This window comes from Salminus brasiliensis, chromosome 20 (genome assembly GCF_030463535.1).
Source record: "Salminus brasiliensis chromosome 20, fSalBra1.hap2, whole genome shotgun sequence".
Lineage (NCBI taxonomy): Eukaryota > Metazoa > Chordata > Actinopteri > Characiformes > Bryconidae > Salminus > Salminus brasiliensis.
The window spans coordinates 10,510,556-10,531,075 of NC_132897.1; the positions used below are offsets into that span (position 1 = coordinate 10,510,556).

Below are 20,520 nucleotides of genomic sequence, written 5' to 3' on the forward strand. Positions count from 1 at the left end.
TTAAATAGTCTGAGCATTTCATGTGTCAGGGAAAAGAATGCAAACTGAGCACAGCATGAATGTGCAGTGCAGTCAAAATGTGGGTGTACCTCAAGTCCCTTCTCCTACGAGGCCCATGGTGTACATGCTACTAGCAGCTGCTAAACAAAACTAGCCAAATGCTTTGTTTCCCTCACCCTCAGGCTAAGATATGTCTCTCCAGAATACATTGTGTGTCTTAAGCACAATCCAGTCTAACTGTCTTTTAATACTGACCCAATGCATTTCCAGGACATGACCCCGCTGCACTTCTTGCTGGCATTCGAAGCTGCACAGCTACTGGCCTTCTCATTACCGCCCTCACCCCAGATTGTGAATTATGTCATACTGAGCTTGCCAGTGGCCGTGGCACAGCTGGTGCTCAGGCTTCATCTTATCACAACACTGCAGTAGCTTGCTCGCCTTCTGCTGTTAAAGAGAGATGCTAACTTGTGCTAATGCTAAAAGATGCTAAAGTCACAGCTTGTTGTTAGTTAGCAATAGCAGTGTTTTTGGTGCTGAACAGATGAGCTAAGTGCAAATGAACCTAAGAGCTCAAGCCATTTCCACCAAGATGACATTTTTATATCTCTTTTGAGGCAGCTGGAATGATTGAACATCATCTGCTTTTAATTATTAATAATACGAGGCTATTTTCAGAGCCCCTGTCTCTTTTTGGGCAGTAGCTTTTTAACCACGTAGTCTACTGTGAAGTCTCCCGGAAAATCAGATGATGTCATGTTGTAATGACATCATCTGTAATGACATCAGCTCATTATATCTCATTCACCTCTAATGGTTAGCATGGATTGCTGCATACAGTGGTCTTAGGCCCACAATGAATGGCATGAATGCTATCATGGAGCTTTTTCCTGATTGTAACTGTATTATATAAATTTGTTGGTTTGTTCTTCTCATTTCTACAAACAATGAGTTCTAAACCCCTGTTCACAGTGAAGTTCAAATGCAAAATCATATTTACACAATAGGGCACTGACACTGACCTTAAACAAGTCAAATTTCAGTCAAGCCTGGCCAGTTCACATTCAGTACTGTTTCTAAGTCACAGTCACCATAAAACTGTACTGTTACAACATGACGTCTTTCTAGAACAATTCCCTCCAGTAACAAACAGCTTTGACCAGCATGAATTCCACTTTTTTTCTGGTCTGGTGCTGGTTCAGATGGTCAGCCAGCATGGTTAAAACGCAAACATATGCTGGTTTTGCTGGTGATCAGCATATTGTCGTTGTCCAAAAAAACAAACAACAGCAACAAAAAACAAGTATATAATAATGGTGTCTTAACAGCAGAGAGCAAAAGCATTATTTTAATAACTTTTAATGTTCACTGTATGGACAAAAGTTTTGGGACATCTGTCCAATGAACCAGTCATTGTTTCATTCGTAATTAAGGGTATTAAATAAGATTATTTTTGCTTTAGTTGAAATAACTGTTTCTACTATCCAGGGAAGGCTTTCTACTAGAATTTGGAGAGGTACTGTGAGGATTTGATTGAATTTTGCAACAAAAGTGTTACTGGGACCCGCATGTTGAATGATCACCACCCAACCCAACCTCATCCCAACTTCCCAACTCATCCCAAAAGTATTTAATTCCAAAGAACCCTGTTCCACTGCTCCACAGCTCAGTGCTGGGGGCTTTGTATTCCTCTATCCCACGCCTGGCATTAGGCATGGTGCCCATAGGTCAGTTGGCAGTACTTCTCTACAGAGACTACACAAGCTGTTTGTGTGTGCATTTGCACATCTGTGTCAGTAATGGGTGCCACTTAAAGTAGCTGAATCCATTCTTTAGAAGGGGTGTCCACAAACATTAGGATATATAGTGTACCAGTGATCAGGTATGAGCTATTAAGATTAGAATTACACAAACATTACTTATCAAAAATGTACATTATTACAGATGTGACTGAATGAATATCATTGCTGTTATGCAAAAACCTTGTGTCCCTAAAATATAAATTTTACAGGTAAAGGAATAACTTAACTTTCATTGGATGTTGATGTAAAAACCTTTTTTTCCAAGTCATTTTGTAGCATTTCTATTGGTCTGTTCATCATGAACTTTTGATACAAAAGAACAACTGCGAGATTCATATTATATTAAAAAGGTGAAGAACAGCAAAAATGGAGGTACAAGATTTTTGTGACAGTGACAATATTTTTCCTTTCTTCCGCACATATTTATTTTTCCTCAACCCAAAGCAACCAGTTCACATTCTGCTTGTTGCCACAAAATGTCATATAGACCTCCATCATCTGTGGAAAATAATTGCAATAACATAATTGCGAACAGGCAATTTTATAGTACAATCTAATATTCTCAAAATTAGTTTTGAGGGAGATAAAGGAGCATCCCTAGATTCTAACTATGTATGGCATGATTTATGTGATAGATTAATGCTAATTGATGAGGTATTATTATTTGTTAGATATATTATGATTTTAGCTTCAGTGCAAAACTAAAGAACCAAACTATGGACACTATATTTTGGGTGACTGACCGCATTTGAGCTCAGAACAACTATCCGATCAACTGTACCACTTTTCATTTTTATTGGTAAGCTGGTCATGGTTCAGATTTAGGTAGCAGAAGCTGGTTGGAGTTGAACATTAAAAAGACATATTTTGCCAGGAGCTGTCCTCCAGGCAAGAGTCATAACACCCACAGTTCCAGCTCTAGGCTCTCATGGGCCCACTTTTCTTTTGTGGAGTTGAAATTGAACCTGAGCAACTAGGAGTGAAATTGACTGGCTGGACTGAAAGCAGTAAATTCCACCTGAGCATGTTTTTATGGTCCGTCAACCTAAGTGTACTGTGTCTATTTGAAACATGCTTTCCCTTGCCTTGATTCCAAACTGGTGGTGCACTATATGGACAAAAGTATTGGGACACCTGCTCATTCATTGTTTCTTCTGAAATAAAGAGTCTGCATTTGTTGGAGGAACTGTCTCTACTGTTCAGGGAAGGCTTTCTACTAGATTATAAGAATTTTGCTGTGAGGATTTGATTGCATTCAGTAACAAGAGTATTAGTGAGGTGAGGATGTTGGAATGATCGCCACCCCACCTCATCCTTAACCTCCCAACTCCTGATCTTGAAAATAGTGGATGGAGCACCATCATTCCAGAGAACACAGTTGTGTCATCTGTGTCAGCAGTGGGTTTACTAAAAGGGGTGTCCACAAACATTTGGATATAGTGTACAATGAATGCCAAGAAACTGGAGCGGGGGTCACAAGTTACTGTTGATACAAGGCTGAAAGATGTTTCCCTTATGCGCAATGTGGTGTGGTTCTTGAGTATGCCTCTTAAAGCTGTGACAGAAAAGAAAAAGAAAAAATAACGGTTCCATCTGCTTCTCCTGGGTGGTCAAACTGAATCTGCAGTGGCTTCATCGTCCAGACATTGTGGTCTTTGCATGCTTATGTGTTGGCCATGGGCCTGTTTGATTCTGCAGCAGGCAGCTTCCAAAGCCCTCCATTACTAAGGGGCCAAGCTCCTTTTCTCACGACCCAGTGCTGTTAAAAATGAAGATATTGTCGTTCTGTTTTGTAATCTTTCAGGTGGATTTAATCATATCCAGAGAGTATACGGCTGCTGCAGTGCTTTTTTTTGTTAGTTTTGGCAGTATGGCAACATGTGGCCCAGCTTAGACCTTTCCTCCTTCTCTTCTTCTGTGCTGCAGCCCAACAGTCCATCATAACCAAGCCAAGAGTCAGCTTCGTGCATGGCTTTGCATTTGTATGCTGAAGTATGGAGAAGGCTGTGTGTACAGCTATGGAAGTGTTACAAACTGTGCAACTCCTGATATTTTGCATTATGCAAGGGCTCCTCTTTATCAGCGCTGAATGAAAAGGATAAATAGAGGAAAGGAGCTTAAATGAATAATGACGAGGAGGTAAATGAATAAAGATGCGAAGTAAAAAAGCATTATTAAACACAGCTTGTGCTCTCAAGACCACGTTGCCATGGAAATGGGATTCGCTGGTAAAGTGACAGAGTTTGAAAATACGTTCGACATTTGTTAAGAAATGTTATGCAAGAGATGCTCTCTCTCTCTTTTTTTTCTCTCTCTCTGAATCTCCACTTCTCTCTCACTATCTCTCTTTCTTTCTCTCTCTCTCTCGCACTCACTCACATACACTCTTGTCTCTCTCACTGTTCCACTCCCTCCTTCTGTGAGCTTTGGCAAATGTACTGCTGAAATTACTCGCCTGGATACACGGAAGCACGAGTTGTAGAGGGGAGCCTTTGTGGCCTGGGAGGTGTTAAAGCCGATGTTGGCTCCCCCCAGCCCACAACGTAGTGATGGAGCCTGGAGCACTCGCCCGTCATTACGGAACGGTTCACTGCCCCTGTTATCCAGCTTAGGACAGTGGAGTAGTACAAAGGAATAGTGTGTATATGTGTGTGTGTGTCACATATATAGATATGTGTTTTAGAGTATTATGACCACCTCTCTCATAATGGGAATCCCCACCCTTGGCTGGGATGACTCTAGCGAGACGTTGTGGTGTGAACTTAGGTATTATGTGACAGAACGAGTTCATTAAAGAGGTTAACTGGTCTATTGTGACGCATCGATTGTTCTGTACTACTTGCTGGAGTTGTCGTTACCCTTTGGCATCAGTGGCTCGTGGGGCACCATTGTCATGCCATTGGGAGGCACTTAATGCGTGAGAAGTCTTTCTCGGTACACCTTCACTATGGTGGCTCTAGAACATCCCACAAAGTTAGCAGTTTCCGAGATGCTACCACCTCTCACCCAGTACCCTATTGTCCTGCCCTTTTAGACATTGATCAAATAGCTTCCTTTGCCGGTGACCATCGTTTTGCAGGAAACTGAATAATTGAACATGATGTAAGGGTTCAGTCACACTGCCACCAGCAGGTGGACCAATGCAGTGTACTAAGCTCTGAAAACGTCATTTCCCAGAAGTCCCAGCGCTAATTACAGCTGATCAGACACACCTGCTAGGCTTTGCGTAAAAGCTCTCCCAAACAGTGGCTCAGTGCTGCGCCTTTGAAGAGGGGAAGGTGGTAAAGCGGTAAAGATACTAGAACTAGACTAGAAAGAACGAAAGAAAAGAAACGGAAAGAAAGAGAGAAAAGACAAAGAAAACTAAGTACAAAAGAAATAGAAAAGAAACTAAACCCCTTTTCATACCTCCCCTGTAGTGCAGTTGTAACACACTGCCCTTCAGTTGGTTCAGTGGGTTGCTGGTTTGAACCTAGCTTCCAGCACTCTAAGCAAAACACACCCACTCATCCTTGTTCACCTTTCTGATTACCCATTTCTCAGTTTATTTAATTATCTCCCTGTTAAAAATAAATAAATAAACCAGGAGCTCTGCTCTTGGGTCTACCCCCCCACCCCCCCACCCTATAAAATATGATTGAAATTTTGGAAAGTTATCAAAAGGTAGTGTAATGAGCAAGAGGCGGTTGTGTCAGTGTTGCTGAGAAACTCTAAGCAGTGCAACCTTTGGACAATGATGTAGCAGTGTTGTAATGTACAATGCGGTTGTATTTGTGACTGTGTATATATACATACAGTGAACTGACTAACATATTTATATATATAACATGCCTGCCTTTTTCAGTTCAGTTAAAGCCACTATCGTTTCATAATTGAATGGTGTGTGTGCAAAGAAATGGGTTAGGAATTCACTCACTCAGGCTAATACAGGAGAAGTGGAAAGCGTGAAGTGCTTGGTTAGGCAGCAGAGTGCATCTGTTGGAGGAATGGAAATTTGGAAGGGGCTCAGAAGAGTTTAAAAACATCAATCTTTTAGAGGAAGTTGGTTAAGTTGGTTTCTGTAATGTGGCTTGGTTTTGTAGAAATGTGGAGCGGCCCACTGATGCATCGTAATGAGAAAGGAAATAATGCTTAAATAAATAATTAGACAAAATACTAATGACTTGAGTCTTTTTGCTGTAGGCCCAGTAGGGACGTTGCAATACCTGAACTCTGGACACATTCACATTCACATGTCTGAAAAAACAGAATAATTTCATTCATTTCGCAATTCAGAAGTGTTTAATATCTATTGGATATTCTCTGATTGACATGTGTGCTTGCAAACTAAATATGGTGCCCAAAAGTGGGAAAACAAAAAAAATCCCAATTTGAGAAAACATCTGCTTTGGACAGCACAGAGATATGCACCCAATGAGACTAAAATTCAGACCACCTGTTCAGCAAAAAAAACTGTAAATAATTTGGCCTGTAATTTCCTCAGAGGATGAGGGAGGAAAACAAACACACATGGCTGACATGTTTATAAATGTGTTATGTCATTTCTCAATAGTTTTGACTGTTATCGCCTCTAGTTACAGCTGCACTACCTGCCTTCTCAATCAGAAGGTGTGGTTTAATGCTTGGGCATCTTTGCACCCTAAAAAGGAGTTTACTAAAGGGCTCAGCAAGCTGACACTGTTGGGCCCTTGAGCAAGGCCCTTCACCCTCTCTGCTCACCGGGCGCTGGAGTTGGCTGCCCACAGCTCTGTGTGTGTGTGTGTGTGTGTGTGTGCTCACTGCCCCTAGTTCACTAGTCTGTGTGTCTGTTCACTACCACAGATGGGTAAAATGCAGAGGGCAAATTTCGCTGTACAGTAACAAATACGTGCACCTTTACCTATAAAATTATTGAAACTGACATTCAGAACTGAGTCTGTCACTGAAGAAAAGCAACGCTGTGATTCTATTAGAGCCTGCTTTATTTATTGTATGTATGAAGGTCTTAAAATCAGGCTGACCAGATCATCTGTCATAGGGTATGGTGGTGAAAACTTTACAGCCACCTAGTCGCATCCTAGTCTGTTTATCTCCACAAAGAACCACAAACTTTAGCTTCCCTCACTAATAAGCACTTGTGTGGAGGAGGGAGAGTTAGGAGAGCACAAGCAGACAAGGAAAAGAGGAAAACAGAGTTTGGAAATTTGAGAGCTATGGAATTTCTAGCCCTGTTTATGGAGCACGGGCAGCAAAAGACGCGCCGAACTTGGTGTGAAGAATCCACTTCATTAAAAATAATTCCACTACATTACATTGTTTTTATTTGAGGTCATATCGCCCAGTGCATGTCCTCGCCAATTTTAACAAAATATTGAAATTGTGGTCGAAAAAAATTATACTAATTAGTATATGTAGTCCATAAACCCAGTTTATATGGTCATGATCCTGACCATAGTTGTAACACTTTAACCTCAAAGGTCTATGTAACAGTGTAGTGGGAATTTATGAAAGCAGAGCTGCCCAGTATTAAATAAATACTAAATAATTACCTCTAAAACTTTAACTCGTACAATGTGTGCTATGTATCTTCTTGCTGCTGCTAAAAAACATGTATCTCCATTTTTTTTAATTTCAGTTTTTTTCCTTCTCCTGTAAAGTTGCTGTTCTGAAGATACATGTTTTTCACTGGACACAGATTAAAATTATAAGTAACAGAATATTTATACAACTTCTTTTCAGTCAGAATGATTCAAATACTACCTCCCCTTCTTTCCCTAATGCAAACATACAAAAAGGACAGCACAGCTGTGTCAGTTCACAGAACCTACCCTTATACACCCCTATACTCCATATAAAGTCAACACATTAACCTGTCTGGTACCCCACTGAGGGTGATGACCCTGTGGTAAAAATGACTTAGAGGAAATGAGCTGAAAACATGAGAGCAGTAGATGAAGAGTTCAGGCTGGGGCCATTTCCCAGGCAAATAAATACACCTGGTCACCTCGCTGCAGCTGTGGAGGAGTTGAATCAGCTATTGTCATTCTGGCCTGAGGGAGAGGTGATGGTGTGAAAGTGAGGGCACCTGTTAACATGGGGACTAAATGCCCTCAAAGCCATATTGTGCTCTACAGGTGACCTTAAGCTAAAGGTCCTGGCTCCTGCAGAGGATTTGTACCATAAGTAATTTTTTGACATTTTACCCCCCTACAGTTTAAGTTACTGCAACATTCAGGATCTTTAGGTCTCACCAAAAGATAGAGATAGTGTATAAATAACTATTTGATTGTATAAATGACTGTTAACTATAAATAACTGTAACTATTATGTAAATAGTGTAGAAATAACTATTGGCGTTGCAAACAGGCAGTGTCTATCAGTGGTATTAGTCGAGAGTTTGTCCACTTCCCTGCAGTAACATCCTATACTTTTTCAAAAAGGCTTTCCACTAGATGTCGAAACATTTCTTAGATTTTTAAAAATATCTTAAAAATATCCTAATTCTACCCCATTTTCTACCCAATATGGAAGGCCAATTACCCAGTTCCCGTTCCTGTGAGCGCCCCCATCACTAGCTATTCCCCCAACAGAGGGTAAAGACTCCCATGTCTCCTCCGACACATGTGAAACCAGCCACCACCTCTTTTCAAAGTGGCGCTGTGGTCAGCGTGCTGAGAAAACCGTGGCTCCCCAGTTCTGATACAACAGCTAACAGATGGCTGTACTGATCAGTATCACAGTAGGAGCGATGTGGGGAGGAAGTGCTCTCAACCCACTTCTGAGAGCAACTCCAATTGTGCTCTCTCTGACTCCGGCTGCTGATGGCAAGCAGCATGACCTGGGATTCGAAACTAGTGATCCCAGATTATAATGGCAGCTTCTTAGTCCACTGGGCCATTCAGAGCTTCGAAGCCAGAAAGTGAATTCGGCTGGTACTGATGTTAGCTGATTTCGTTCTGGATCATGAACGTCATGCCAGCTCTTTAAAAAGAACAGTAATTAAAGAGATAGTAGCTCTACTGCTCTATGGACCAATGCTTGGGGTGCCTTATGCCCCTCTAGCCAGTACCTGGCATTGGGCATGGTGACTTTAGACTCATGAGCAGATGTTTTTTAGGGGTCCTGTTCTATAGGTAATGATTTTCAATGGAGATGGTACAAACTAAACTAATCGCACAGCTAAAAGTAGAACGTGTAGAGTGTGGAGTGCAATATTCAGAAGGGATGGCTGGATATTTTTAGACATACAGTGTATGAAATTGTTTTTTACATTTAGTTAATAGATATCTCTTAAATTTGTATTGGATTTTATGATTGGCTGCCTTGCATTATGCATCATTCAAGAGCAGTAGGGTCTGTAACTCTCTGACTGACTTTTGACTGACTGACTTACACTGACTTCAGCTTTAAGGAGCGAGGCTGAACTGGGAGGATATGGGAGGATATAATTAAATGTATTGATTTTTGTGATAAAAAAAACCCATCTAATTCAAAACGTGCAGAAACCTATTTTGTATTGCAAGTAAACAAGGTAATTATAAGTCCAGGGTTAAATTCCACTTCTCTCTGAGTCATCTTTACACTATTTAAACTGCACTCACATGCTGGATTTTTCAATGTTGCATCACCCTTGTTGTCCAGCATCCTGTGTGTTGCACGACTGATGCATGAGAACAGTACATCAAACAGCATGACGTTTAAACATATACAGGGCTCCAAGGGCTAAAAGTCCATGTGCCGAAACATTTACAGACAAACAAATGAATTCTCAGTAATATCGGACAAAGGTAATGCTAGGGGAAGACAAGAAAACCACACAGCAACTGCATAAAAAAAAAGATCAAGCATCCAGCAAGTATGTGCATCCTTGTTTTCTGCTCTTTGAACTAAAATACACATTGCACTGTGTGCAAGCAGGCCAGGACTAGCCTTCTTATGTGATGCCAGGTTGCACTGTGTGGGATTACATATCAGTGTTACCTAACTATACATTGGAAGAGCAGAGTCGGGAGCCTGATCCAGCAGCAGAAGTGAGCCTCTACCAAAGACGACTCACTGATGTCTCAACCTCTATCCAAGGCAGCCACACCATCACTGTATCACAGAACAGGGACAGTATGTAAACACAGTGGCAGCACTTTGGAACTTGGATGATGTCTGAAGGTATAAAAAAAACTATTCAGCACTGCAGCCATTTAAGGCTAAGAAGACAGGCTAAGAAAACAGTACAATCTCAAAGACAAAGATGCCAAATAGGGTTGTTTGGAGGGATGCCATAGAAGAAGTACTTCTTGTGCAAAAAGAATTCTTTCACAGGATGTTTCTTTGAAGAATTGTTTGTAAATGTTAGTGTGTACTGCTGAATACGGACAGGGGTCCAACAATATATTTTAGTTCGAGCCCTGTACATTATCTGCACACTGTGTAAATAATTCTGGATGGATATAAATAGAAATGCTCTCAGGGAACTTGGAATAAGCTCTTATTTTACATTAACATCCATTCAAGTTAAGTTAAGACCTTTTAAGAACTTTTTTGGCTTCTCCTATAAAGTCTCCATTTTGGAGATACAGGTTTTTCATTGGAGACACAAAATCTAGCTGCCTATGTGACCCTGGCTATGTGACCCTAGCTTGTGATTAGCGTGATGGTTCCCGTTTTCCTTATTAGTTTGCAGTGAGTGCTTTAGTTTGCAGTTAGCTCATGGTTAGCATATTATTGGTTAGCTGTTTTACTCATTAGCTGTAGTTTGACCGAAATAAGACCTTGGTATTCTCCTAGCTTGTTCCTGAGCTAATTCCACTGCTCCACAGCTCAGTGCTGGGGGGCTTTATGCCCCTCCAGCCCACGTCAATTCATGTTTATCTGCTCCAGAGAGTCCTATTCTATTGGCATTCTCTAAAGGGACTAGACAAGCTGTGTGCATTTGCACATCTGTGTCAGCAATGGGTTCCACTTAAAGTAGCCAAATGCGATTATTAAAAGGGGTGTCCACAAACATTTGGACATATAGTGTAGACCAATGGCATGACACAATTACAGTATATAGCAGTATAATCAGAAGTGTTAGTTTACACTGCCTCCAAGTATGTGTGTGTGTGTGTGTGTGTGTGTGTGTGTGTGTGTGTGTATACATACACCTGTACTTCTCCGTGTCTGAAGTCAAGTTCAAGGGATTAATGGTTTACTGTTTTGGAGCGCAGACATGCATGAGAGTTCTTACATAACCCTCACTAGATCTATTTAAAATCTCTCAGGCTGGCTGCCTCTGGGCCTCTCCTCTCCTCTCTGACCCTTTCAGCTGCCTGGAAACAACAAGGCTGCAACTCCACCGCCACCTCCCTGCTCTCTGTCTGCTTCGTTATCTAATTGTTCTCCTCTACAGTGCATCAGTGCAGCTGTTTGCGTTATGGTTTTCGTGTGTAGTTCCTCATAGCCGTCAGTCCTTTACTTTTGTTTTCTTTTTTTTTACGTGATAAAAATGCCAGTGTTCTGAATAGCGCATCCTGACAAGGTCTCTGGTGAAGTATGTACTGCAGTGGTGTACAATGCGATTACAGCATCGCTGTAGTGGGCTTCCTTAGCAACAGAATGCTTTCAAGGACAGAGAGGGATGCGCTGGCTGCACAGAGAGCCCTCCGCAGCCACAGCCATTCAGCTGCAGCAGTAAGTTTAGCTGTCAAAACAAGTTTGCACCAATCACCCATCAGAGATTAATAGAGCATAATATGTTTATCCTTTTTGCTACTGTAAGTCCTCCACACAGAACACTAAAAGGATGTGACTAACTTAATCACCAACCCCGACAAACAGCTTTGAGGGGGGAAAAAACAGCTTAAACACTAAATGAGGATATATTATCTAATAAAGATGTTCCCCTGCATTAAGAACTCTTAAGTCTTAAAAACTTAAGTCTATTCTGAATTTCTGTAGAAATAAAAATGAGATTTTGGAATATCGCCACTATCACGCCTTGTGGTAAAGAATAAAGGTTCCAAACCTGAAACGTTTTGTCCTGTGGACGTCCGCTGAATTACAAAGTCTTAATCAGTGTACCAATTTTGCACTATATAACGCACGCTGAACTGACATAATACTGGAAACTGGGTCCTTATGTGCACAATGCTAACAGGCCTCTACTAGCTATCATGCATTAGTACCAGATTATATTTTTTTGTGGAGCAACAGTGTAAACAGTGTAACTTCGTTGTGATTTGTTCTAGTCACTATGCTTTCCTTCATGTGTGCTGAGGTTGTGTTTGTCTTTCCACAGCACTATTTCCTCATTGTGTTTGGCCACGATGGCCAGAAACCTCTGGAGCTGCGCACTGAAGAGGAAACGGAGTGCGACGAATGGGTGGAGGTCATCCAACAGGCCAGGTACACAAGGGTTGTGTGTGTGTGTGTGTGTGTGTGTGCTCCGCATGATACAGACAATACTACTATTATATTCTTACATTTTGCACCTGTGATATGCCTTAGGCCAGAAACATCAGTGCTCAAAGTCAATGCAAGTATGCAAACGCAAACAACACCCAGCCAATGCTCTGCAAACACCCAGTCCTGCTGTACAAACTCAACATGCGCTCTTATATTACTGTGGTGGTTAAAACACTCAGTTCTCAGGCAGAGGGGTGGGGTTTCCCCGCCATGACAGTTGACTGGAAAAGCATGCCACGAGGACAAGTGACTAGTAGGCAAGAATGCAGCTTTAAGTGCATAATGAAATATGTAGTGACACATTTTTTAACCCAACTATGTACAAAACTCTTACTTACATACTTACATACATAGTGGCTTTGTTTATACCGCTGTGTTCTAGCAAAGCGTCTTCTGGTGTCCTCTAGGAAAACATTATTGACACTCTGCAACCTTTTCAGTTATGGCTGGTTAGAAACAAAACTATTACACAAATGTAATCACCGCACATTCACAACACTATAAAATCATTCATCAGTTCAGAATTTGTACACACACATCATACATGAAGTGATTTTACTGCAGTGTTTTAAAGTAACTGGGAGCCGAATTATCAGGCAGGTCAGTCAGACTGTATATACATGAGATCCAGAGGGTATGCATATGATATCACAGTCGGTAGAAGCCCACTGAGTGGCAAAAAGACTGACTATGGGGCACCATTAGCTTTCGGTGTGAAAGCAGCTAAAAACAAAAAATGTAAAAGAGCTTTTGTGCGATTGATTGTTCAAACAAAAAAGTTTAGGCAGGAATCCAGAGCTATCATTTTACAGTGTTCTTTAACAGCAGAAAAGAAATGTGTGGGAGCTCACTGTTTGGTGAAATCACGCTCTGAAAACAGGTGGACAAAAAAGAAGCCTATTGTAGTTGCGAGTTAAACGACCAGCTGAGTTCGATTAAAAGGCAGAGAAAGGAAACCTTGATGAACCTGCCCGCTCAATGTGCCTGAAAACATTCCTTCGAGCCTGTGCTTCAAATGGTTATTAAAGTGATGCCATATAACAACCATTTTTGATTCCCATGTTTGCATCAAGTGCATCAAGTGAAGGTTATTTAAAAAGTTCTTCACGCTCAAACATCTGTTAGTGACATATTTTTTTGATGAAGAAGGTGTTTTTTCCTTTCCGTGGTTTTGCTTCCCTCAAGGAACCATCTGAAGCACCTTTTGTTTTCACCTGTTTTTAAAGAGTGTACGAGAACCAAGAATCAGTGTTGTTCACTTCACTTGTGAGTGGTCATTATGTTTTAGCTCACTGGTGTATACACTCATGAATATAAGTTTGATCAAGCCTCAGTGTGACTTCACTCCCAAGATTAGCGAATGATGAGGCCCAGAACAGTTCAAAGAAGAGGAATCCAAGCGCACTATTAGGCGCAGTGTGCGTTAACTGCTGTCACTGCAAAGCAGCCCCGCACCTAATAAACAGCACTGAGCTTGACAGCTCTGTTGTTCCTTTCTCCCTTGGACTCTCGAGAAAGCACCACTGCAAAAACAATTAACTGCTGCAGAAGACACTGTTATTGCAGGTTTCCCCCGTGGGCAGCTAGTTTATCAAAGACGGATCTGTTTGTCACAGTGTTTTTTTCTTTTTCTTTTTTTTCTTACTTTAGTTTGATCAGTTGCAAAGTGAAAGACAGACAGGAGGGATACAGTGACAGTGTCCACAAAATACACAACACACACACGCACACACATGCGTTCACAGGCCATCTGGGATGTGAGGCTCTCAATGCTTGGCAGCTTCTCTCAGACAGGCTCTTTATACAAGTGGGGCTGTAGCGTTTGTAGCGATTTGGGTTGCGTCACTGGCGCGATCCGCTGGAATGACGAGGATTAGCGGGTTACTCTTGAACAGATGTGGTCGTGAGCAGTGAGGCTAACCCCTACGTGCTCCCACCGCTGGCCCACCGGCTTATGATCTTCAGCCCCAAGCAGAAACAAAACAGAGCAGTAATGCACAGTTCTGTCAGACCGCTACATCACTATATAAATACTTGGTGACATTTCTATGATTAGACATAAACATGCTTAAAAAATCTGCATTTACTCATATATAGCACTCTTAATAACTGCTTAATACCAGTCAACCGGTTTACTGCAGTAATAACCCCTAGTGAGGCAAAACTCATTTACTGCTCATTAAAAAAAACTGATTAATGTAATTATTTGTTTATTACAAACCATAGCAAGGCACTTGTTCTCCCACAGCTCAACATAACTAAACTTTTTTTCTTCCAAATTGACACTGCCAATTAAGCCACCCTTAGTACCTCCCCCTAGCACTTGCAGTGCTCCCGGCACTAGGAGAGTAAGAACACGTCTCCTCCAATGCATGTGACTCCGGCAACTGGCTGCGTCATCAGGCAGCCGAAGCGCTTGGAGAGCACCGGGTCCCCAGCTCCACCACACCAGCTGACAGGCGCGTGTGCCAGCCAGTTTTGCTTTAAGAGTGATGAGGGGAGAGGGTGCCATCTACCCACCCGGAGAGAGCACAGCCAAATGTGGCATGGCTAGGGATTTAAACTAATGACCCCCAGATCATAGTAGTAGTGCATTCGACTGCTGAGCCACTCAGAGCCCATAACTGAACTTGGCAACATTATGGGTTATGTGAAATCCAACACTAACCACTAACTAATCCAACTAATTTACCTCAAAGCTTAAATTGAAAAACGAAAAATATGTATGTGCCCAAATACAGGCCTTTCATACTACATTTATTGGACGTAGCATAAGTGATATGTTCTAAAAACTTGCTATTGAACATGTTCTGGAGAGTGGAGTCCTAAAATGCAGGCAGGTAGGCAGATCATGCCTTGTAAGTCTTCAGTAAGTCTTAAGAAACACACTGTCATGTCACAGCTCTCATATAAGTATCAGTCAAAGAATATCAGTCAAAACACCCTAGCAGGCATCAGGCTAAGCATGCCGACAGCAGGTGAAGTTTGAGTGACATTCCAAATGAAAGATAACAGTATACTACAACTGTAACTTTTACTGAATTGCTCTATTAATATGTTCTTTTATTTCACATGCTGGCATTACTCCAGTCATATTGGTCTAAACAGACAATTGATTTAAAAACAACAACATCTGGCAGATATTTGATGACGTTTATTGAACTTCAGAAGAGCGCGATGTTCAGGTGACTCTTGACTACTTGACGACTTTTAAAGGTGCAATACAATGCATTTGGTAAGACTTTTATGTATAAAGAGTAAATATGTTAAAATTGACCAGATGCAGGTTTTAAAAGCCTGTTTACAACTAAATGATTTTTCCCCAGAATGAAACATGCTTGTTTTCCCTTTAAGAGTGGCCTTGTGAATAAATTGATGTGCTGTGCTCTGATTAGCTGGGTTACGTCACTGCACGGGCCTCTGTGGACACTGGCACAAGAACATCCACGATCACAAGGGCGATCCACAGTCACGTGGCAACCTGTTTTCCCGATACTTAGCGGAGTCTGGTGGTGATAAACGGACCTCCCGTCTTACCGATGCAAAGTCGTGCGAAGACTGATTCAGACTACAGTTGTCAGCAACACCATAGTCTCCTCTCTGAGGGTCTAAATTTTACAGCTCTGTTTATGTGAGATTTTCTGTACAATGAATAGAAAATAATATTTGAGCTTCATGGTATGTCACTTCCGTGTACTGAATTACTCATTATTCAAGATAAGCACAGTTTGACATTTTGGAGCCTCATTAAATACCAAAATAGTATTTATTTTACTGTGTTTGTATCTGTACAGAAATACGTGTCTCTGTGATCCGTGTAGGTCTCTGTAATGCAAATCCTGCCATCATCATCATACACCCCGCTTTGGCCATATCAGTGCATTCCCACAATATTCCATTTGCTTCAATGTCAAGAAATGACACTGGATTCAATGCCATGCTGCAAGCTGATTTGGTGCATTACACTTACTGCATTATGCAATGTACTGTATGTGTGTAATGTAAAGTATGCTTCAAAAGTATCTACTCCTCTTCTCTCCACAAAGCTACTCTGACATCATTATTGAGCGCGAAGTGCTCATGCAGAAGTACATCCACCTGGTGCAGATCGTGGAGACAGAGAAGGTGGCAGCCAATCAGCTGCGCACACAGCTGGAGGACCAGGACACGGAAATTGAAAGACTCAAAGCAGAGGTACATCAGCCGTTCGCTCACTGGGTCAGCCTTGGCGGTGTAATGGGGTCAGTCTGTACTCGCCTGCTCACTGGTTTGTGTTTGCACTCTCATATTCCTGACTGTATCATTTCTTGTTGTGAGAGGCTTTTCCTGTGTTGACACCAAATCTGATCTGTTATTCACCCAGTGGAATTACAAAAATCCGAGGGTTTTGAGGAGTTAAGAGACCCAGCTTTGTGGAAACATTTTAACATGTAAAGCCTTTTGCTTTAACATTGTGTAAGGCTGTCTACACTGTCACATCAAGCTACACTGTATGTCAAAAGTTAGGTAGACATCTCATCTAACACTTATGCCATAGGACAGTTTGCCCCCCTTTACAACAGTAACAGTCTCGACTCTTTTGGGAAAGCTTTACATTAGATATTGGGACATTGCTGCTAGGATTTGATTGTGTAGGTGGCATCAGCCCCCCACACACACACACACTCTCTAGCACATCCCATAGATACTGGATGGAGCTTCATTACTCCAGAGATTGATTAATGCTGGGAGGCTTTATATTCCTCTAGCCGACTTGACATGGACATGCACTGGACATGGTGGCCTTATGCTCAAATGCAGCTGCTCCAGTGCTTTTCTTTGGAGATTGTATATGCTGTGTGTGCAGTCTAATGCCTGTATCAGCAATGCATGTACTTTTAAAATAGTTGGATTAACTAATTACAAGGGCTGTCTGGATAAAGTTTATCATAGTCACATTGTCTCCAAAATGGGATCATTCCCATAATGTAGATTAATCTCATAATGTAGATGGATGTTACCGTATATCAGTCCAACAACTCTGAGCGTTCTATTGGTAATGAGGTTTTGATACAGCGGATACAAAGTAGCTTACAATGCTGTAAAACTCTTGCACTGCTAGAGCTGGGTATCGAAATTCAGTTAATTTAAGGTAGCAAACACATTATCTCAAGATCATCGAGCAGTTGCAGACTTGTCCAATTGCCTGTTGCTCCTGACCACAGCATTTCATATATTGCCCATTATTATTACACAATTTTTACATTGATTGTAGCCCTAAACTGAGCTGGTTGGCTCAAGTCTGCAGATTCTTTTGTCCGTCTGAGTCGTCAGTTGGAGAGAGAAATGAGAGAAATGAATTTCCATTCCACCTTAAATGATATAGCCGCTACATTCTGATGCTAGTACATGTACATGATAGTGCAGCACCATTTAAGGTGGAATGGAAATTCGTGTCAGCCAACAAGAAGCCAACATCTGTCTCGGAGGGTAGCCTCCAATATGTGCTATGATACCTCTCACCTCAGTCTGTATACCCACCCACGACCTCACCCAAAGACGGTTTTAACCTTTCTTTCGTTTTTGGTCAGCACAAATGGCGGCACGAACAATAACAACCATATTTTATCAAAATGTACCAGCACCAGCACGTGGCAACTTCCTTGTAGAGCATTTTTATCATTTGTCTGGCGTGAGAGCTGGGTTAGTGAAATACAAATTTATTGCTGATAATATATAATAATCAGATTAGATTGAATATGAATGGTAGTTCCAGAATCTACATTTCTGATTGCATACCATATGCATGTTATTAACGTCAGAGCTTCCTAGTTAATTACCGTCAGCACCCCACACTCAATGCTACCTAAAGCCGCAGCCACTTCTGGTTTGTTGTGCATAAGATCATATAGAAACACAGTATCGTTCCCGTATTAATATTAGAGTTTTGGATATTTTATTTATATCCAGCTCTGTGCTACTGAAATCTTCTCTTTTTTTGTGACAGGCAGAGTGAGATATGGTGTAGCCTCTATGTTGTACACCTTTATTTTCCAGTTTGGTGCTACTAGGGAATTACCCTTTTCGCTGGATTAGTTCATGCACCATGGGAACAGAAATCAAGTCCCATTATTTGCATTATAGGATCAGTAATATGCTATTGCTCACTCCTGAACAAATGTCAGGGCAAAGCCGAGAAACATGTGGTTTAGTAAAGCCAATGCCTGCTGTGTGCATGACAAAGCTAATACTTCTCTTTAGAAGGAGAGCACACAGTGTAGGTGGATTTTAGCCTCAAATGGGTAGAATTTCCACTACATGTCCATGTTCTTAATGCAAGCATATTTTCAAGCTAGCTAGGTATCTAATTCTGATGTACAACAATGAGGGATGCCTTTTCAACCTGAACCTGAACCATACATGTATGGACTTCTACAGCAGCAAGAAGTCAGTTTCAGTGTGATATATGTAGGCTGAATATCAGAATTAAAAATAAATATAAAATGATATTTTCCATGTTTGGAAACATTCCCACCATGAATGTAAATGTAGCAAAAACAGAAAACACCATTAGCAGTATTCAGTATGAACATTAAATATGCATTTAAAAGAGTGCATTTATTCAGTATTTTTAGTTGTTCTATAATGTATAGATAGTAAATATGGGACTTTGGATGGGGTGAAAATGCTCAAACGCAATGTTATAAGCCTGTTTACAACCCAGTTTTTTGCCTCGTGAAAAAAAATTATAAGCTAACAAAAATACTGTAATTCTTACCAGAAAGCTGTCCTTTCAACACAGTGTGCTGTTAGCAAACTGAAGACATTGTAGCTGGTTAGCTTTTAGCCTAGCACTCACTTGACTTTCTTGATTCTTGCTGGTAAAAAAACAAAAAGTTAGTCCTTATTTCTTTCTGATGTGTGTTTAGCTCTAGTTTGGTAGTCAGCTGAGCAAACATTAGACTGAAAAGATGGTAAAAGCTAGCATTGGCTAGCAATAGCTTTTAGCCTAGCGAGGATCCCAGTTTGTTCTCCCTGGCTGTTGCTTCATTGCAGGCCAGGTTTGAGCTTCCCTACTGTGGACGCTGACCCAGGAAAAGCTGCAGTCTGGTTCTCACAGCAACCTGTATTCCCATAACTAGCAGAGTCTACTGGTGATGTGCTGCTCTCTAAAATCAACAACACCATATTCTCCCAAAGTCACGTTTTATAATTTTGACATTTACTAGTGGGCTTGGTGTATGTAAAAATGGCATGTTTTTCAGCCTGGATTTGGTTATGCTAGATTTATTTTAAATTAGCAGCAGTGTTTGAGGTTTGTGTTTGAGGTTTTAGGGCTCAAATCAGTGTTAGAGTAAATGTTAGAGGCAGGTTATTAAGCCACCTAATTTTTATGCAAAACAATCTGTGATTAATCGTTGTCCCTCTAAAAACTGCTACCAAAGGCGCTGTGTTTTCTGTTCGCTCATTTTTGTTCCCAACCCCCAATAAACCATGCCTCGTTCAAACAGCCTGTCACGTGCTATAGTTACTTTATGCTAGCAGTGTGTGTGACTGACTGGTCCCCGTGAAACGATGGCCCAAAGGACCTTTAAGCCATAATTTGCTTACAGACTGCATAGCTGGTAAAGGCTTGGCAAGACAGTCATTTGATGCTGGCTGCTGAATGAAGAGAGGAGATTGTGTGTGTGGAGAGGAAGTGAGATGGTTATCTGCTGTGAGAGCACCCACACAGCCTCTTAGTGACCCACATTCCTGACAAACTGAATATTCATTGAGGCCAGCGTGTATATGAGGCCCTGGTGCTATCTGACTGCGTGCCATTCTGAATCAAGTAATTATCAGCACAAATGATTCGCAGGCTGATCCATCTTGGCTGACTGCTGTGTATAGCAGTGGCTGGTTTTCCAGTCACAATTGAACCGGTTTTATTTTGTGTAATGGTTTCTGAAACTGTGTGGATTCTTAACTTTAATCAATATGAGATACATACTATGGGGTACAGAATAGATCAAATTAATTACAGACAAAATTATCCAGACCTTCCAACTGTTGCCTGAGGAAAGCGTTTAGGGTGCCCAGGTGCTGGAAGAATAGGTACCAGCAATTCATTCATTTTAGATGACCCCTTAAAATATGTGCGGTAAATGCACAAAAGCATTGAGACACACTTCTTCAACGCTGAATTTAGGTGTGCCATTCGGTCCCATTGCCACAGATCATGCATCTAGCCATGCAGTCTGCATTTAAACACATTAGTGAAAGAACATAAAATTAGTTATTATGAAAATAAAATAGATTTCCATTTTATCCTGATGAT

At 41.3% G+C, this 20,520-nt stretch overlaps 1 protein-coding gene across 3 annotated transcripts in view; it reads left to right on the forward strand.

The window, feature by feature from the left end:
- rasgrf2b (Ras protein-specific guanine nucleotide-releasing factor 2b) overlaps positions 1-20,520 on the forward strand; it is a 76,907-nt gene that overhangs the window by 13,317 nt on the left and 43,070 nt on the right. For all 3 annotated transcript variants that reach the window (XM_072664382.1, XM_072664384.1, XM_072664383.1), the window contains exons 2-3: positions 12,055-12,161; positions 16,268-16,415. In XM_072664382.1, coding sequence (XP_072520483.1) covers positions 12,055-12,161; positions 16,268-16,415 — 255 coding nt within the window. The remainder of the gene's footprint in view (positions 1-12,054; positions 12,162-16,267; positions 16,416-20,520) is intronic.